The 16,945-nt window shown below is 44.8% G+C and overlaps 1 protein-coding gene across 1 annotated transcript; it reads right to left on the bottom strand.

The window, feature by feature from the left end:
• Window positions 1–1,860: 1,860 nt before the first annotated feature.
• Window positions 1,861–16,173, bottom strand: CNMD (chondromodulin). The gene is made up of 7 exons (XM_050333605.1): window positions 16,051–16,173; window positions 15,555–15,692; window positions 12,960–13,100; window positions 10,395–10,508; window positions 7,608–7,761; window positions 6,159–6,361; window positions 1,861–3,785 (listed from the first exon to the last, which is right to left on the bottom strand). The coding sequence occupies exons 1-7, from the start codon at window positions 16,120–16,122 to the stop codon at window positions 3,570–3,572; spliced, it is 1,038 nt and encodes a 345-aa protein (XP_050189562.1). The 5' UTR covers window positions 16,123–16,173; the 3' UTR covers window positions 1,861–3,569.
• Window positions 16,174–16,945: the final 772 nt, after the last annotated feature.

Below are 16,945 nucleotides of genomic sequence, written 5' to 3'. Positions count from 1 at the left end.
TTGTGTTCAAACCTCGTGAGGGCTTTTTCCCCCAAGCCTTTTGGTCATCTGTAAATAGTATTGTGTGGAAGACCCAGGTGGTTTCACCTTAGCGCTCTGATTTGTATGTCTGTCGCAAACATGGGAACAGGACAGTGAGAGGTAACAGTAGATTTCCCATGTAATACCACAGAGGGGGTTACTCTGTTCCTGTTCTGGGGAACGATGCCTGTCTGTTGCAACTTAAGGCTGTGTCTCTCCTCTGGTATATGTACAGTGTTTATAAAAGATCACTTGATCTTGGAAGCAGAAGATGGTGGTGCTCCTGGTTCAGGCTAACTCTTGCCCTTTCTGAGCAGAGATTTCTGTTCACCCTAATGTGTCAATCAGCAGTTTGTTCTTGGCCAACTGTAGTTTTATGCCAATAAGTCTTCACAGAAACTTCCTTGGAATTGATTTGTGCTGCAGTAGGGGTAAAGTGTTACGTGGGAGGCAGAAGACAGATTCCTCCCCCTACCCCCATTTCCATGCCTCACAGCTTCTTTTTATTTTTCAGTGTAGATACAAGTGGAGGGTGATTCCTGTATCAAAAAGGACAAAGGGAGAGACTCTGCTTCATTTGTTTTTAAGTGGGGAGAAAGCAAACTACATTCAGAAAAGAGACTCCTGCCTGCCCATCACTGGCTTTCAGTCTTTTTAACCCTATGGCATTGCTTCCTGTTTTTCTTCTCTTTTCCACCAGCCTGAAGTTATCCCCTTTTTCTGCGGTAATCTGTTCTGCCATCCTAATCTTCCTAGTACACAATCACATGGGTAATTAAGTTTTAAGGATAGTAGAATTGCAGTGCTCTGACAAACATCCGCCCACCTGTGGTGGGAAATACTGTTGATGACAAGGTTGTTCCTCTTTCTATCCTCCTTCCCTAAACTTTGTCCAAAAGGATTCAGCTGGTTTCATCTAGCAGAGGGTCAGATTGAAGGAACATCCCCCCCCCCACCCCCCAAATGCTGACATGTTGGTACGCCTTTAGTGTGCCAAGGTATTATATTTGTGGTGGCAGCGAAAAACTTCAACGTGGGTAGTAAATACTGTACAGCAGTGAATCAGATCACTCCGGAGAGTTAGAGCTGAAGACTGAGCCACCACTGCAGGGAATATTACTGTGTCTTTTCATACTGTTGGCTTGTTGATTTTATTGTCGTTCCTGTGTCACTTCAGAGCTTTGCCTTCAAAATTAGATGATGTGCTGAAGTAAGACTTTTCAACCTTGCTGCAGCACAAGACCTTTACTTTTCTTTCGTTGAATCTGATATGAAGGTAAATAGGAATTTGCTTGTTTAAAACTTGAGTTGGGGATGGCATCTTGTTGCGTATCTTTTGGAAATGGATAAATTTTATGATCACTGGGGCTTCATTGGCATGGTGCATACAGAAGTGCTCTCAAGACGTACATGCTGTATGTGACAGTTTAACGCATCCATGAGCAGGATGCTTTTTTTTACTTCTTACATGCTTTGTGACTGCCTGTAGAAAGCAGCTGATGCAAGCTTTTGTTTAGGAAGAATCAATTCTGTTGAGAATGTGTAGACAGGTAAATCACCTACGAAAAGATTTTCCATATCTTCCGAAGGAGACTTTGTTTATGGGGGGAGACAGAGAGAAGCAGGTCACAGGTTGCCTGAAGATGCAAAAGACAGCAACAGTCTAGTTCAGCTGTAGTCACATTTCCCTCTTTTTGCCTTCAGTGTTTCTCGTGCTGATCCCCTTCCTTTCCTCTCTAGACAGTTCTTGAATGAGTATGTAAAGGAATTGTTAGATTCTACATTGAAAAAGGCACAGAAAGCGATTGTTGTTTTTTAATGTATTTGTTTATTGTGCAGTAAAAAAAAAAAAGGAAAACCGACTTTTCTAAGCATATGAATGACGTACTGCTAAAACAACATAATGATCAAGGTCATTTTTAGTTTATAAAGGAGAAACTCAAATTTAACAGGCCTTGAAATCCCACTTTTAAGAAGTTTATAATTTAAATATTTCAAAGCGCATCTGTCCTTCAGATTAAGGGAAGGTGAAGCTTACATTAAAAAAGCTACAATAGAGCAAAATACTGAATTCTAGTCTCATCTTATTCTCTTTTAACATTTTGCTTTTTAGATATGCAGTTTAGCATTTCACATGAGGTTGCCTTTATTTTCTTTAAGCCATGATTATGTCAAATTAATTCCTCTTTTCTGTGTGTCACGCAGTGTTAATAACATTACTGGGCTTGCAACATCTCAAGAGCTGTTTAGTCAAAAAAGTGAATGCTCCAGAAAGTGAACTTTAAGAAAAATTGGACCCTTTTGTTCAGAAAGACCATCTAGGTGGCTCTGTAAACTCGGTGGTAGGGTTCAAGATGTATAGTATGGATGAAGGCAGTATAATACCTCTATCTTTGGTTTTCAAGGCTAGAAATACTAAGCCATTGCATCTTTGAGTGTTTTGGCTTAGTACCTTCCTTGGAGATTTAACATGTAATAGGATCAATCCCAATAATTGCAGAGTTTGCCTAAAGCAAAAAGGGTGAGGTGAGAAACCCTTTTTTTTTTCCTTTTTTTTTTTTTTTTTATTTTTCCCTCCTTGCTGGTAAGCAGTTTGTCTTCAGGGAACGGAGGTTATTTTCAGCAAAGCTGAAGGAGCTAGTGTGAATGGCTGCTATCCATGTGGAATAAAGAGGGGTTGTAATCTTGTGTCAAAAGTGTCTAATCTAAGGATTTATAAATAACAGTGGCTGTTGTAGTTTCTGAAGGGTCTTGAGGCTCTTTGGTCTGCAACTGCATGTAAATACTCTTGCTGTACTAACTGGATAGCAGATACTTGTTAGACACTACGGTGGTATCATGGATACAAGATTCTTGATGCTGGGGCTTCTTTGATGTTGGGATGTGTGAAGGGTTTTGATTCTGCAGCCACGCACATTCCCTTCTACAGCCCCTTTTCCTGCTGTTTGTTTCCGATTTAGCACAATGTGTGCTTTCCCGTGTCCCCTGGAGCAGCTTTGTGGGAAAGGTATGCTGTAATTGGTTTATAACCATTCATAGTGACCTGGCAACTCCGAATAGCAACGGGGAGCAACTTAACTTGTGATTTATTTAACTAAGCTACATGGATGAAAGGCACTCCCAAGTGTACAAGTTGAGCTAGTTGCCTAATTGGACGTAAATTTTCACATGTAGCTTGGAAAGAGAGGATTTTGTTATTAAAGGCTGAGTTTGAGTTTACGGGCAAGGTTATGGAATGCTAAACCAGTTTGTGAGCAAAGTTTAATATTGTCTTTTTAAGGGGGATGTCTCAATTTTTTAATTCAGCAAGTGCTAATATACCCTTGTCACTTGTAAACCTAATAGAATATTAACTTAAGACTTTAATTCGAAGTTAGAATATCTGACCTTGCTTCTGGTGCAGTAAAACATACTTTGATTTTGAAATCCAGGATCAGCACTGCTGCTTTGGTTGTGGTCTGTTACCAGTTTGTCGTCATTACATTCCTGCTTATGTTGTCGAGTCTCCCAACTTTGTTTTAAATTTTTTTTTTTGTCAAGGCTTTCTCTCACACAACACCCATGATGCGAGCAACCCACCAGCTGCAGGGCATGATGATTCGGCAGGCGGTGCGACAGCCTTGGTAGTTGTAGGGCCACGGGTAGTAGCCCATGAGGGGCTCGCAGATTCTCTGGCACTGCGTGTAACTGCGCCGGCACTCAATGCAGCACACGCCCAGGTGATCCAGCATGGGGTCAAAAGCCATCCCTTCACCTTCCAGCTGCTGAAACGGAAAATATTAAATGTCATCCTGGTGCTCTCATTCTCACAGAATGGCAGAACATACCCATGCTCCTGTTAACCCCACAAAGGGTAAAAACTGAGATCTTGGGCCTGTGGAAGTTAACTAAGCTCCCACTAAGTGACCCGTGCATCTTGCTTTATTATTATTTTTTTTTCTTTTGTCTTGCTCTCTTTGGCAGAAGTGTTGAATTGGTGCAATCACCCATGTAAAATGGAAAGAACAACAGGCAACTCTAACTTCCTTGTTTTTCTTCTACAGTCCTTGCAAAAGATCCAGAAACAGAAAGCTCCCGAGTTTTAAATATTAGTGATGAAAAAGATTTCAAGACAGTTATCTCAGTCTTTTATGTAGGTGACAGTGCCGGAAGTATATGTTGTGTCTTTTATGTTTTGTTTTAATTTTTGTGTTTTAATGATTTTTACAGCAATCCCAGGAAACTATTCTGTAAGGTATTCCCCTGGTACCCCTGCAGTTTTCTGAGCATTTCTCCCTCATCTCTGTCTGCTTCCTTCCCTCCCACCCACCCCCACCACACTTAGGTGCATTGTGGACAGTGAGAATTCTGCCTGTTCTGTAGGTGACAGTAAGGAGTTAAATGGAGCAAAGCATACATAAAAGCCTTTACCTTTCAAAATTCCTTTCCTCCTTTCTGTGAGAAAAAGGTAACCTGGATATTCTGCTTTCTGAAACTCAGTTGTTCTTTGCCCATTGGTGTTATTTCAAGAAAAGCAGCAGCAAAGAGCAAATACTGAAGTACCACTCAGCGTTTTACTTGAGCATTTTTCATTCATAAAACTAGCAGCACAACCAAAATGTGGGACACAGAAAGGTGCCATCTCTTGACTGGGCTTGTGTGGGACACTGGTGACAGCTGGGTGTTGTTTGGGACCCTAGCAACTCATTCGAAGTCCTGAGAGCAGGGAGGATGTCGCTTCCTTGGTCGGGATTCATCATCCTTGAATTCAGATACCTACACTGTGATTTTCTACACCTGAGCTCATTGTCCCGGCTTCACTTACAGTGGGTGAAGAGAAACAGCTCTAGGGAGGATTCATTTCATTCTTCAGGAAAGATCTACAGTGTAATTAATGATCCTTTTCAATCAAAGTATTTGGCTTCTAAGGAAGCTTGGATATCGGCATCTGTGCAGTAACTGTTGGTGAAGGTGAATCCCTCCCTGCAGGCTGAGGGAGATCTGATGGCCATTATCTGACTGACCATTCTCCATTTGGCCTGGCAGCCCTTGGCTGGAAGAACAGACCTGTGGCAATTGCTTTGCCACTGCCCTCCAGAGGCAGGGCAGCTCAGACCTCATGGACGTGGTAACGTTAGTAGCTGTGAGGGGAAGTTACATTCCAGTGCCAGTGCTGTTCTACTGACCTCGTGAGAGAGTCAGTTTAGATCCACTTTATTTGGAGTGATTAATTTAAGTTTAATTAAGGGATGTCAACTCGGCAGAATACTGTCACAGTATAATGATCTCCTGCTGTTGCATAAATGTCAAGTCAAAGCTGGGACTTGCTTCCAAAGCAGGAGGCATTTATCTTGTGACAGTGTTGTATTAAAATGACTTACTCCTGCTGCACCAAATGATGGGTGTAAATTGTCTGGCGCTGATGCAGTAGACTGGAAGGTGCCTACTGTACAGCCAGCTTTCCTGCAGCGCGGCAGAGGTGTTGGGACACAGCAGGATGGCTCCCGTGCTCTCTCTGTGGGCTGCTACTTCTCCAAGGGTGAGAACGAGTTTTATGGTAGTCGTCCTCCACCCACTGTTGCTGTCTCTAAACAGATTCTCCTCTGCCAGTTGCTTGCTAGGCTAGAGTTGGTTACCCTGATAGAGAAGAGGCTGAAAAAACAAATTTACTTGGCTGGACTGTAATCTCTTTGCAACCAGACACTGCTACTGCTTTCCTCTGTAGTAGTCACTTGTGATACTAATTTCTGTTTGAGAGCAAAGCATGTTTCTAGCTACTGAACTCTCTTCATATAGCAAATGATGGGGTTCAGCTGTCTGATCAAGACCAGCTTTGGTTTGTTTTCAGAAGGTGCTATCCTTGTTGTCAGATCTCCAGTGCTGTTTCTGTATGGACCTGGAAACCCCAAAAAGCAACTTGGCATAAACTTGCTTTAACCTTGTGACCTCAAGCACTTGTGCTTGTTTCAGACTGAAATCTAGTCAAAACTGGGAGAAGAGTACTGAGGGAAGACTTCTTTAGCTTCTTAGGTGTTTTGAAAGTCTGTTATTTCAGAGTAAAGCTGAACAGGCAAAATTGTGCAGATTTAAAAAAAAAAAAAAAAGATCCCACATCACCATCTGAGCTCTGAAAGAAGAGTTGCAGTGTGAATACTTACATTATATGGGTTATCTGGATTAAATGTTTGCTCAGTTTCTTGTCCCATTGGCCTGGTTTCATTAGACTGGTGATCAAGCTCTTGACTCAGTTGCACAGTAGGTGGCCTGGGGTTTAGTTCTTCAGCAACACCTTCCAAGTCTTCCTCATCAAAGTTTGATCCTGATTGGCGCTTGTTTCTCTTCATTTCTCTCCTTTGGTTATCTGAAGAAGTAATCACCAGAGGATAATCTTACCCTGAACATTCAAAGTAAAGATAAATACAAGGTTCCTTGTATTTATCTGATGTTTCAGTGGTTTCTTAAATGTTGAAAAAAGGAGAGGACGGAGGGCAGAGAGAAAGCCAAAACTGTGCATTAGTAAACCACGAGCATCCCCATGGGAGCTGCTTGCCTTTCTGTGTTGTATCTGCAGCCAATGTCAATCCAAAGCAGTGTGATTCCTTTTTTTCCCTCCCCTCTTCCCCTCCTTGAGGCAAAATGTGTGTGAAAAGACTGGTTGGGAGGGTTTTGACCCACTCTGTGGTCACTGATGCTCTGTCAACAGCAGTTGCTAGCAATAGCAAGATCAGTCATACACATCTCATTTTTTAAAAATGCTTTTATGACATAATGGTGCCCTGCTCTCAAGGGCACCTGGGGAACCTGGTGGAAACAGGTTCTGGACAGCTTTGATACTGGTCTTTTGTTGCCCAGTGGGATATGCTAGGTCATGAGGAAAGTGGAAAATGTTGGTAGCTTGGATCCCCGGGTGCTCTAAAATGTGGTGAATTTTTTTTTGGCTTGTGTTGTCCTACCCAAGTGTTCTGATATTAACTGGACCAAGGAAGAATAAATCTTTTCAAGCCTTTTCTTCTCCTAGGCCTGGAAGTCACGTGGCGAAGTTGCTGTCTCCCTCATGACTCCTGAACACCTTTGCTAAGCTTGGCTCTGGGTGACAAGAGTGCTTCAGTGTTGGGACTGCCCCCAGGACCTCATAAACCATCCACCAGTTGGGTAACTTAAAGCACTCCACTGAAATCCTCTGGAGAAGCAGGATAGAAAACAGGACAGTCTATGGTCCCAGGCCAGGAGCTTGATATTCCCCAACTCTTGGCCAGGTATAGTGTTCCTGCTACCTGGTGTCAGCCACCTCAACATTTTGGGGGCTAGTTTGAGCTCTTGTCATTCTGTGGAAGGAGGCTGATTTCTCTGGGAATGTTTAATCTCGTAGACACCTACCTGGGCTGTATAAATTGTCTGAGGAAATACAAGTATGGAAAATCTCTAATGGATAAACTTCAAACCCACAATCTCGGCATGAACCCACAAAGGCGTGGGAAAACAGGCTGGGCAAGGGAGGAGAGTAGTCTGGTTTCCCAGATGTGCAAGTTTCAGTGGCAAACTTGATGTAGGGAAGGCATTTAGATGAAGGGAGGGATAACGTACGTTTTAAAGAAAAGAAGTGTTACCTTTGGGATATGTTGGTCGCAGCCAGAAAATTGGAAGATCCCCGCAAAGCTCTAAAATCTTGGGGCTTAGGAAGCTGTTATGCTTGATAGGCTCATCTGCAGCCACCCAGATAAGGGAGTTTTTGTCAAATCTCACAGGCATGATTTCATCTTCCTGCAAGTAGAAGAGTGTAAATCCTTTGCTGCTCAGTGAGCAGTCATGCGCCTGCTTTCTGTTAATTCTTGAGCACCAAAGTGTATAATCACCTGCTGCAACTAATACTGAGCATCCTTCTGTTGCACGAATGTGAACTGACTGTACAGAGCCAAGGCCTGGGGAAAGGCTGCCACAGCTGAAACAAAGGGCAAAATGACTGTCTGCTCCGCTGGGGCTATGATTTCACCCACCTCGCTCCTGGAAGGCTTTTCCCCCATGTGCAAGGGCTGGGTGTCAGAGATCTTTTCAGCGCAAAGCATCAGAATTACAGTGGTAGAAACTGTGAAAGTTTACCACCTTCAGCAAAGCAGCAATGAAATACTCCAGCAAACCCCAAGCCCCTAATCTTTTATTATGCCCCGTTCTCATTTGATGTACTCCCAATATAACTGTATTTACAATGTGTGCAGGGGATGGCGGGCAGAATCTTGTTCAAAAGTTTTAGAGAGGATTATAGCTTGAGAACTGCTCCAGCTTCCAGTTCTAAGTCAACGTGATCGGTCTGATTAAAGGTCTTGTTTGGTAAAAGCAATTCAATTGACCAAAAACTTGAAGAGCAAGTTAAAGGAGCCTGCCTTTTTGAAGTGTACCCTGCAGGTTTTTGGTTCATATCTTCAAAGTAATGCAGGAAAATGCCAGTGATTGATTCTTTAAAGTTGTTAGTTCAAAGTATTATTTTACATAAAATGTGTAAGTATTTTATAGCAACAGTGAAATATTAAAAGAAAACCAACTTCTGAATCATGAAAACCAGTATGGTTTCAAAGTTAAAATTCTAAATTGCTTTCATAAAAGTCATCAAAACTTGTTACATAACTGACTAGATCAATTTATTCCCTTGAGTTGTTGTTTCTTTAGTGTGTTTATTGATTTCTTTTGTAGGTCTCAAGTCATTTAAGTTTGCTTTCCAATCTGTCTACTGCTCTTTATTTATATTCTCTCACTTAAGCTTTTATCAACATCAGAAATATCTGAGTCTAGTTTTCAAAAATAAAAATACCCTTTGTTTCTGTTTGAGATGATCCTGACTTGTGAGCCGCTAGAATTTAGGTATCTATAAAAGCTCACTTTACTCAACCATTTTTGTAGGCAATGTTATGGTACGTGTTGTAAGAAAACAGCATATGCATACTTTCTCCTAAATACTTGCATGTGAGAGAGAGGACTTGCTCTAGAAAAATAAATACTACTTTGCCATTCCTGTTGTACATCTAGCCTGGAAAGTCGAATATCAGGGAAAGGTTAATATCTTAATGATAGCACTGAGTCGATTCATTGCAGTGGTCATGTAGGTGATGCATCTTTGGAGGAAATGCACAAAAAGCAGGACAAGGAAACAGGTAAAGTATTGGAAATATTAGAAATTTAACTGTTTTAACATAATATCTTCAGGTCTGTGACTTTGTTCTTACAAAAAGACGAAAAATTCAAACTTTGTCTTTAGGCAATGGTGCTGTGAAGTCAGGAAGCCCAGCTGCCTTTAAAATAAGGCAAGGCAGGAAAGATGGAGCTCTCTGTCTGGAATGTGTGCAAGTTCTCTTTCCCACCATGGGGAAAATTCCACCAGCTTCAGGGGCCTTTGTAACATTTCTACTGCCTTGCTGACTTGATTTGGAGACCTTTTTCCCCTGTGTTTTGAAGTAGATGTTCAGTAATCACAGCACCATTGCAGGTAGGTACAGCCTTAACAGCACCTCTCTCCCAGCTAGTTGTATCTACTTTTATTCTCTTGGGACCAGAGCAAACCCAGGGAAAGAGGCTATGAATCTCCTGTGGTCTCCTGACAGTGGCTGAGCCCCCACCAGTGTCCAGCCTCAGCCACACTCAAGTCACTGGAGCCGCTCCTGTGCGAGAGGTGGGTTTGGGGTCTAAGCTCTGGGAAACTCAGACTTTGTGCACATAAAGCAATAGGCTTTTTTTTTTTTTTTTTTTTTTCCCCAAAAGTGAGGTAAGGAGAGGGTTTGGTGGTATCTGTGTGAGAACTGCAGCCCTTTTGTTGGCTGTGACACAGATTCTATGAAATTTAGTTGCCACGTTGTAAAATTGTTTGATGCTAAGGAGGCAATTTCTTAACTTTAAAAAAATTATTATTTCATCTGAGTTACCTGATTTTTTTTGCCATATTTTCCACAATTCCCATTTATTGACTATTTCAGAGGGCTTGAGTGATGGAGTCCATGCTTCTGTTCAAGAGCATTGATAGAAATCTCCTGGGATCTACCATGATTGCATTGACTAAAGCAGCTGCTTCTTCCATGCTCTCCCTTCCAGCCCTGTGCACAGCCTAATCTCAGGCAGGTGCTTTTGTCATGGAGGTCTCTGCTGGATCTGGTAGAGATCAGTCTGTGGCTTCCCCTCTCAAGATGTCCCTGGCTGCAGTGACATGTCTGACCCCAGCTCTCTTTTCTTACCTTTCAGGGACCCCTTGCAACCAGTCAATGAATCCTCAGCCATCATTCACTATCCACAACAACCCTACAACTAGCCATGGTGTCTTTCAAATCTCATTTTTAGTTGTATTTAAATACCACTTTTAGGACCCTCTCTGTACAAGGAGCAGTTGAAAAATAAATAACTAGATTACCCCTTACCAGCTCAGATGAGAGGCTTGCTTTAGTCATAGCATCAACTTCGGGGACGTGAGCTTTTGGCTGAGCTTTGATGTAACACTTTTCTCCTTCAGCAAAGCGGATTCCAGTTATGCCCTACAAATGCAGAAGGCAGGGGGTTGTGCACAGCCAAAGAAATTTACCCCAAGAAAGCACCTCAGCTCTGCTAAAATTGCCTCTGAATTTTCATTCTGAATGTTAATCTTATCTAAAACCAGATGCAATAAAACACCAGATGCAATAAAACACCCTTCCTTCATCATTTTAGCTTTACAGTTTTGGTCAAATGGGTCTTGAAGTTTTTACTTCATTTCTGAAAGAGTGGGGTGTTTTATGTAAGTGCTTCCATGCAAGCTGTAGGCTACTTGGAGTAGCTCTGTTAGGGAATTACTTGACATGATTTGAACTGTAACTTAGCACCTAACGTAGGAAGTCTCAAAGTTGTGTTAGCTGGTGCTGTGGTACCCTTGTGACACAGATTTACAAAAATATGGGGGCAGCTTGGTTCAATTTATACACATAAGTGGCTGTGACAGCAAGGGGAAATTCGTGATGGGAAATTTGGTGCAGAAATCTGTGTGTGGGACTTCGTCTGGCCTGCTAGGGTGAAACACTATCGCATAAACCATGGATGTCTAGTTTTAAGCAAGTGAAGGAGCTCCAGAGGGAGCAAGTTTCTAGCAAGTCCTGGAATGTTTTTCATACAGTGGCACAAGCTCCGGCCAACCACCTAAATATAATTACTTCATGCCTTTTGAGATGTGCTGGTGTTCTGCCTGTCCTGTAGCTGTCAGGACAAGGGGGCGTGGGTGTCAGCACAGCCCCTCTCACCTGCCCCGAAGGGGCATCGTGGGTGCCCTGGCCATCTAGTGCAGCATGAGGTGGATGGTACTGGGACACCTGAGTCGTGTCCTGTATGTTGCAGGTCCTGTACAGGTAGGCCCACCCCCATCAACACAAAGTGACTAATTGTTGAGCAGTGAGAGAGGGGATGGCTGTGCAGGCACGGGTGCACTAGGAAATAAGGCTTTGTGATGCACCAAGTGTGCTAGGAGTACCCTAATGTTGCCATATGCAATCCTTCACTGACTCTGCAATCATTCCAGCAATGCCAGTCAATCCAAAGCTGCTGATGTAAATACTAGTCTGTTGGAAGCACATCTCTTCAATTGCTTTCACCTTTTTGTGCATTCTTGACTCAAAACCCGAGTGGCAGCATCCCTTTGCTCTCAGTGCGCCTGGCCCTCTGTAATTACAAGCAGGCACTGTCTCTGGGAGTCCCTTTAGCTGATTGGTGTTGGGACCTGATTTCTGACCTGGGTGTGACAGGCAGTACTTACCAGCAACACGTGTGGAGGCAAAATGAATTCCATATCTCTCCAGTGGACTGGTGCTTTTGTGTGGATGTGAAATAGCAAAGGCAAATGAGAAGAACTTGCTGTAGATGCTCTTATTCAGCTGCTAATAATGTTGCTATGGTGATGTTAATGAGAGTTTCATAAAGGCAGAACCACAACTGTGGTTGGAGTCCAGGTCTCCTGGCGTAGATTTGTTTGTACTTGCTGAGAAGCCAAGGAGCTGAATTTCCCTGCCTTTCTAGATCCAGCAAGGGAAAGGTGGTTGCTCCAGAAGCTGAGATGCTTCCTAGCAGCAGAATCTTTATTTTTGGTGCTGCTTTGTCTTACAGAGGACTTAACTCTGAAGTCGAGTGTTTTGCACCTGAGAACGTTAACTGCAGAGTCTGGGCCCTGTGAATAGGTTTCTGCAGCATCACAGAGATGTGCCTTTAGTAGCTCAGGGGAGGTACAGGTCAGTGAACTACTCTGTCCAAGCAGTTGAGCTGTGCTGAGATTTGGCATCTGTTAGTCCAGGCTCTGTGCTGAGCAGCCACAGCCAAGTTGCTGGTGTACCCAAACGTGTTTGCTTCAGTCCACCAGCACCTTGCATTTGGTGAACGGATGCATAATCTGTGCTAAATGCCTCCATCCTCTCCCCTGGACATGAACTCAGGCCAAGCCATGGAGAGCAGCCCCCATCCTTTACCTTAGGGCAGAGCAAGCTCCCCAGGTCAAGTGCTGTATAGTGGTCTCTCCTTAGTGTCTACTTGGCTTACTATGACCTATGCTCCTAAAGCAGGTATGTTTTGGGGGAGGTGGTTTTTCCAGTTCAAATGACAGGAAATCATGCAAGGGTTGTTTCACAGCCTGCCAGAATGTTTTTCTAGACAGATCTCAAGGTTGCATGTTGTAGTTCTGCTCAGTGGTTTTAAAATGCAGAATGTTAACATGGAGCCAAATCTGATGCAGCCTAATCCATACTACTTCCCAGAGTGGTAACTGGCATGGCTTATTCCCAAAAAGCACTTAGACAGGACAGTGCCTATCTCCCTGTGAAAGCAAGTCAGGAGAGTAAGAATGTTTGTGTGGATGTTTGGAGGCTGACTGGAACCTGAGGCTGACTGGGGCAGAGAAGTCAGGGCAAGGCGAGGTGTCCTTAGAGTCCAGCAGTGGAGCATGTTGCATGAGGGACAAGGGTGACAGTACTTACAATCTGAAAATCGTGAACTTCCACAGCCTCTTCACTCCCACTTCCCGTTTTGAATGTCTCTAAGTTATTTCCAGCATCTATTTCCATTGATCCATCTTGTACTTTTCCATTAATGCTCATAGTGTAGTGAACGTTGTACACCTGGAATCATAAAAAGAGCAACAGCAAATGTTACTAGTTGCTTATTGCTTTCCTCCTACACTAGGCAGTGGGCCAATCTGACTGTCATATCCCTGTTTAGCTGCTAACTTTTGCTTTTGTAAGCATCTGACAACCCTCCAACAATCAACACTGCACTACTGCACCATCGGGGCAGGCTGGCAGTGGGGCAGCTAGACCAGGGAGGTTGTTCAGTCTCCATTCTTGGAATTTTTCAAGGCCCAACTAGATAAAGCCCTGAGGAACCATCTCTGACCTCACAGCTGTCCCTGCTCTGAGCAGCAGGTTGGACTAGAGACCTCCTGAAGTCCCCCTTGTAGGGAGTGCTCACAGTTCTGCTCAAACACAGTGTGGGGTGAGTCCACATCCAGGTTCATTCTCACCTAAAAACATTCTTCTAGGTCATATTTTAGGAATTGCTTGTTATGTTGGCATGATTCCCAAAGGAGAGCAGGAGTGAATGTCCTACTCGGAAGGAGACCAAGCCCTGTTTTATGTATTAGGATGTTCTGCTGAGGCACAGAAAAACAGGTTCCTCTTGAACACGAACACACTTCCCAGCTTGTAATGGATGTGAACTTTGTTTAAATTGGATGTGAAGTTGTATAGGCTTGTATTTTCCTTGTCAGCATATTTGCTCTTATCCTATTTTCAATGAGGAAAGCTGCAGCGTGGTTTGTATATGCTGGAGGACCACAATCTGTGGAGGGGTTTTGTGATTCTCTTGTGCAGCTCTGCCAGAAGTGCTGCACAAGCAGTTTATTTTGGGTCTTAAAAGAGCCTTGGCAGCATTTTAATGAAAAATTTACACTGACAGCTAGAGACAATTTTCTTCTTCTCACACCTTCGCTCAGGAAAGTCTAAGGTGCTAAAGATTCATGGTTCCTCAGTTATACAGAGTTGCTCCAATATTCTTAGCTGTCTAGGACTCCTCTTGAATGTGGTTCTAAGAACCAGACCAATCTATGCAGCCTCCCCTGATAGGGGCTGAGCTTGAGTAGAGACTTTGATACCCCTGTCAGTTAAGGAAGGATTTTAAAATATAAAATAAAAATAAGGATTAAAAAGTGCCTTATTTTTTTAATGAGTGACTCTGAATATAATTTTTACAGTTGCTCCCTAAACGTTTGCAAGTCAAGTGCAGCTTTCTGAGTTTGAAGGCAGCTTGAAAAAAATAACTCTCAGGTTTCTCAATGTCTTCACTAGGAGATCAACTTCACATCAAGAGATCAACGTCGAAGCTCAATGACTGCTATGAATGTGATGTATTTTGCAAGGCTGAATTTAAATGATGGGAGCAATAAAAAATGGTGAAACTTTGTCCTGTACTCCTACCTGCACCTACCTGCTCAGAGCTGAATGCACAGTATCCCCCCCAAGCCTACATCCCCATTTGTGTCCCTCTCTCTTTTCAAAAGCCTAGAGAAGTAGATGGCCCTTGCAGCATGTCTTGGAGGTCAGCAGTGTGTCCTGTCTTCCTGGGGGGAAAACCTTGTACTTTTCTTTGTGATTAGCTGAATTATCGCTGTGTCTGTGGATGTATCTCACAGAGGAACCTCTGCTCTGGTTGCTGGAATTCACACAAGGCTCTCCTTGATGAGGACTGGCGTGTGGCCGGAGGCGGCACAAAACTTCTTCCAAAGTAAATTCAAGGATACTAACTTAATTTATGGAGAAAGTTACACTTATGTATGTACCATCATGTTTCAAATATGCTTTAAACACAAATACTATGTAAACAGAAAGAAAAGTTAATCTGTAAACGTGTTCTAACGCTCTGAGGTTTGGTTCTTACACTGACTAACAGTGTAAGACCAACAGTCGTTTTCGTGTGCTCCAGAAACTGTAAATAACAAAATTTACCAAGACTTTAAAAATTGCTTCACAGCTACTCAGCATAAGTGCCTAAGTGTATGCACAGTCATACAAAGCACCAGAGTCAAACAACGGTACCTGTTGCTGGGTTAATGATAGCATTATATACTTGAGGGTCCAGGTAGAATGTGGATCAAGAATGCAGATGATGTGAAAAAGGAATTTACACGTTTCAATGCTTTTTTTGTTCTGAGAGCTGGAGCTTGCCCAGGATATGAATCCCTGGGGACTTGTTGGGGTTTGAGTTCACTGAGCATTTGCAAACAGAAATCAATGTAGAGTCTGTGCTCTCAAAGATGTTTCGTGTTTGCTAGTGAATGTGCTTCCAGGAATCTTCATCCAAACAGCCACCAAAGATAGCGATCATGGGTTTGGATTTTAGGTGTTTGGGATTTTTGAAAGCATGGGGGGAAAAAAAATACAAGAGAAAAATAAAGACCTCTTTATAGACCTCGCAAGAAGGGTTTCCAGCCCATGCCTTCTCCGTACGTGCAAGAGCTCCAAGCCCGCCCGCCTCCGTGTGCGGACCGTGCCGCCGGGCCCGGCGCCAGCCGCGCTCACCTGCCGCTCCGTGGCTTTCCAGAAGTAGAAGGCGCCGATGGCTCCGGCCAAGAGCAGGAGCGCTCCGGCGATCAGCACCGCGGCCCCGGCCTTCAGCAGCCTCCCAGGCCCCGGGGGCGCCGCCGCCACCGCGTACGCCTGCGGAGAGAGCGGGGCTGGGGCGGGACGGGGCGGGGACCCCCGGGCGGGCACAGACCCCGGCCCGGCGGGACCAGCACCCCCGTTCGGACCCCGACCCATCCTGACCCCCGGGCCTGACCGGATCCGACCCCATCACGATCTGTTCGGTCCGGATCCGATCCCACCCGATTCCTTTTGTCCTGATCCGTCCCGTTACATCCCGACCTGTCCCGACCCGACCTATCCCGATACCTAACTGGTCCCGTTCCCTCCCGACCAGACCCGTCCCATCCCATCCCATCCCGACCCGCTCGGTCCTGTTGTCTCCCGACTCATTTTGTCCCGATCCCGCCCGGTCCCGCCCGGCAGCACTCACGGGGGGCAGGCACAGCTCCACATCGTCGGGCCCCGCGTGGGCGATGGGCACCTTCTCGGAGCCCTCTGCCATGGCTACCGCGGGATGGAGAGCTGCCCCGGGCTCCGCTGTCGCCCCGCTCCCGGCCCCGGCCCCGGCCCCAACAGGGGGCTGCACCGCCCCGGCCCGCCCCGCTCCCGGCCCCGGCCGGCGAGGAGGGCAGGACCGCCCCCATCCCGGGCACAATGAACCCCTTGAGCTGCCCAGCAGCCGCCGGAGCTCCCGGGGGCTGTGACCTCCTGCCCCAGTCCCGGCCCCCTCCACCCCACCCGCGGGTCTGGTGTCCAGCTCCCGAGAGGGGCGTGCAGGGGTGTAGGGGACACAAACCCCCTGAGCGCCGTGGCGGAGAGGAGGGATGTCCCCCAGAGAGAAGACCGTCATAAAAAAACAGCTTTTAAAATAGAACAACATGTTAACTGCTTTTTTACACTTGCCACAGGAATTCACAGGCGCCGGAGCTGACAAGCTGCTGTTCGGTATTGCTCTGCTAAACATCTCACTGCCTGGCACAAAGCAACAGTCTCGTGTCCGGGCTGGGCACAGCCTGGGAAAGGGAACATTAAGCACAGGCCTGGTGCAGGCTCAGCGAGGGCAAAGGATTTGCCTTTGACTTGAGGAGGAAATGCTGCACAGTGTTTTTAAAAATTTTCATTTAATAAGGTCACAGATACCTTGAGCCTTTACCTCTGAAGTGGATGCATCTCTCAGATTTCTTCTGTTTCCTCTAATTTGACATGCTTGGGGTTTTTTGTTTGTTTTGTTTGTTTGTTTTGTTTTTTGTTTTTTTTTGGAACATCTGAAGTACAGTAGGATTATAGGAAATTTTGCTTGGTAGCAATGCTCATTTGCATCTGTT

Source organism: Myiozetetes cayanensis, unplaced genomic scaffold (genome assembly GCF_022539395.1).
Source record: "Myiozetetes cayanensis isolate MyiCay16 unplaced genomic scaffold, myiCay2020 scf5-8, whole genome shotgun sequence".
Lineage (NCBI taxonomy): Eukaryota > Metazoa > Chordata > Aves > Passeriformes > Tyrannidae > Myiozetetes > Myiozetetes cayanensis.
Note: the sequence above shows the minus strand (reverse complement) of the source record. Positions and strands in the feature narration are given on the sequence as shown.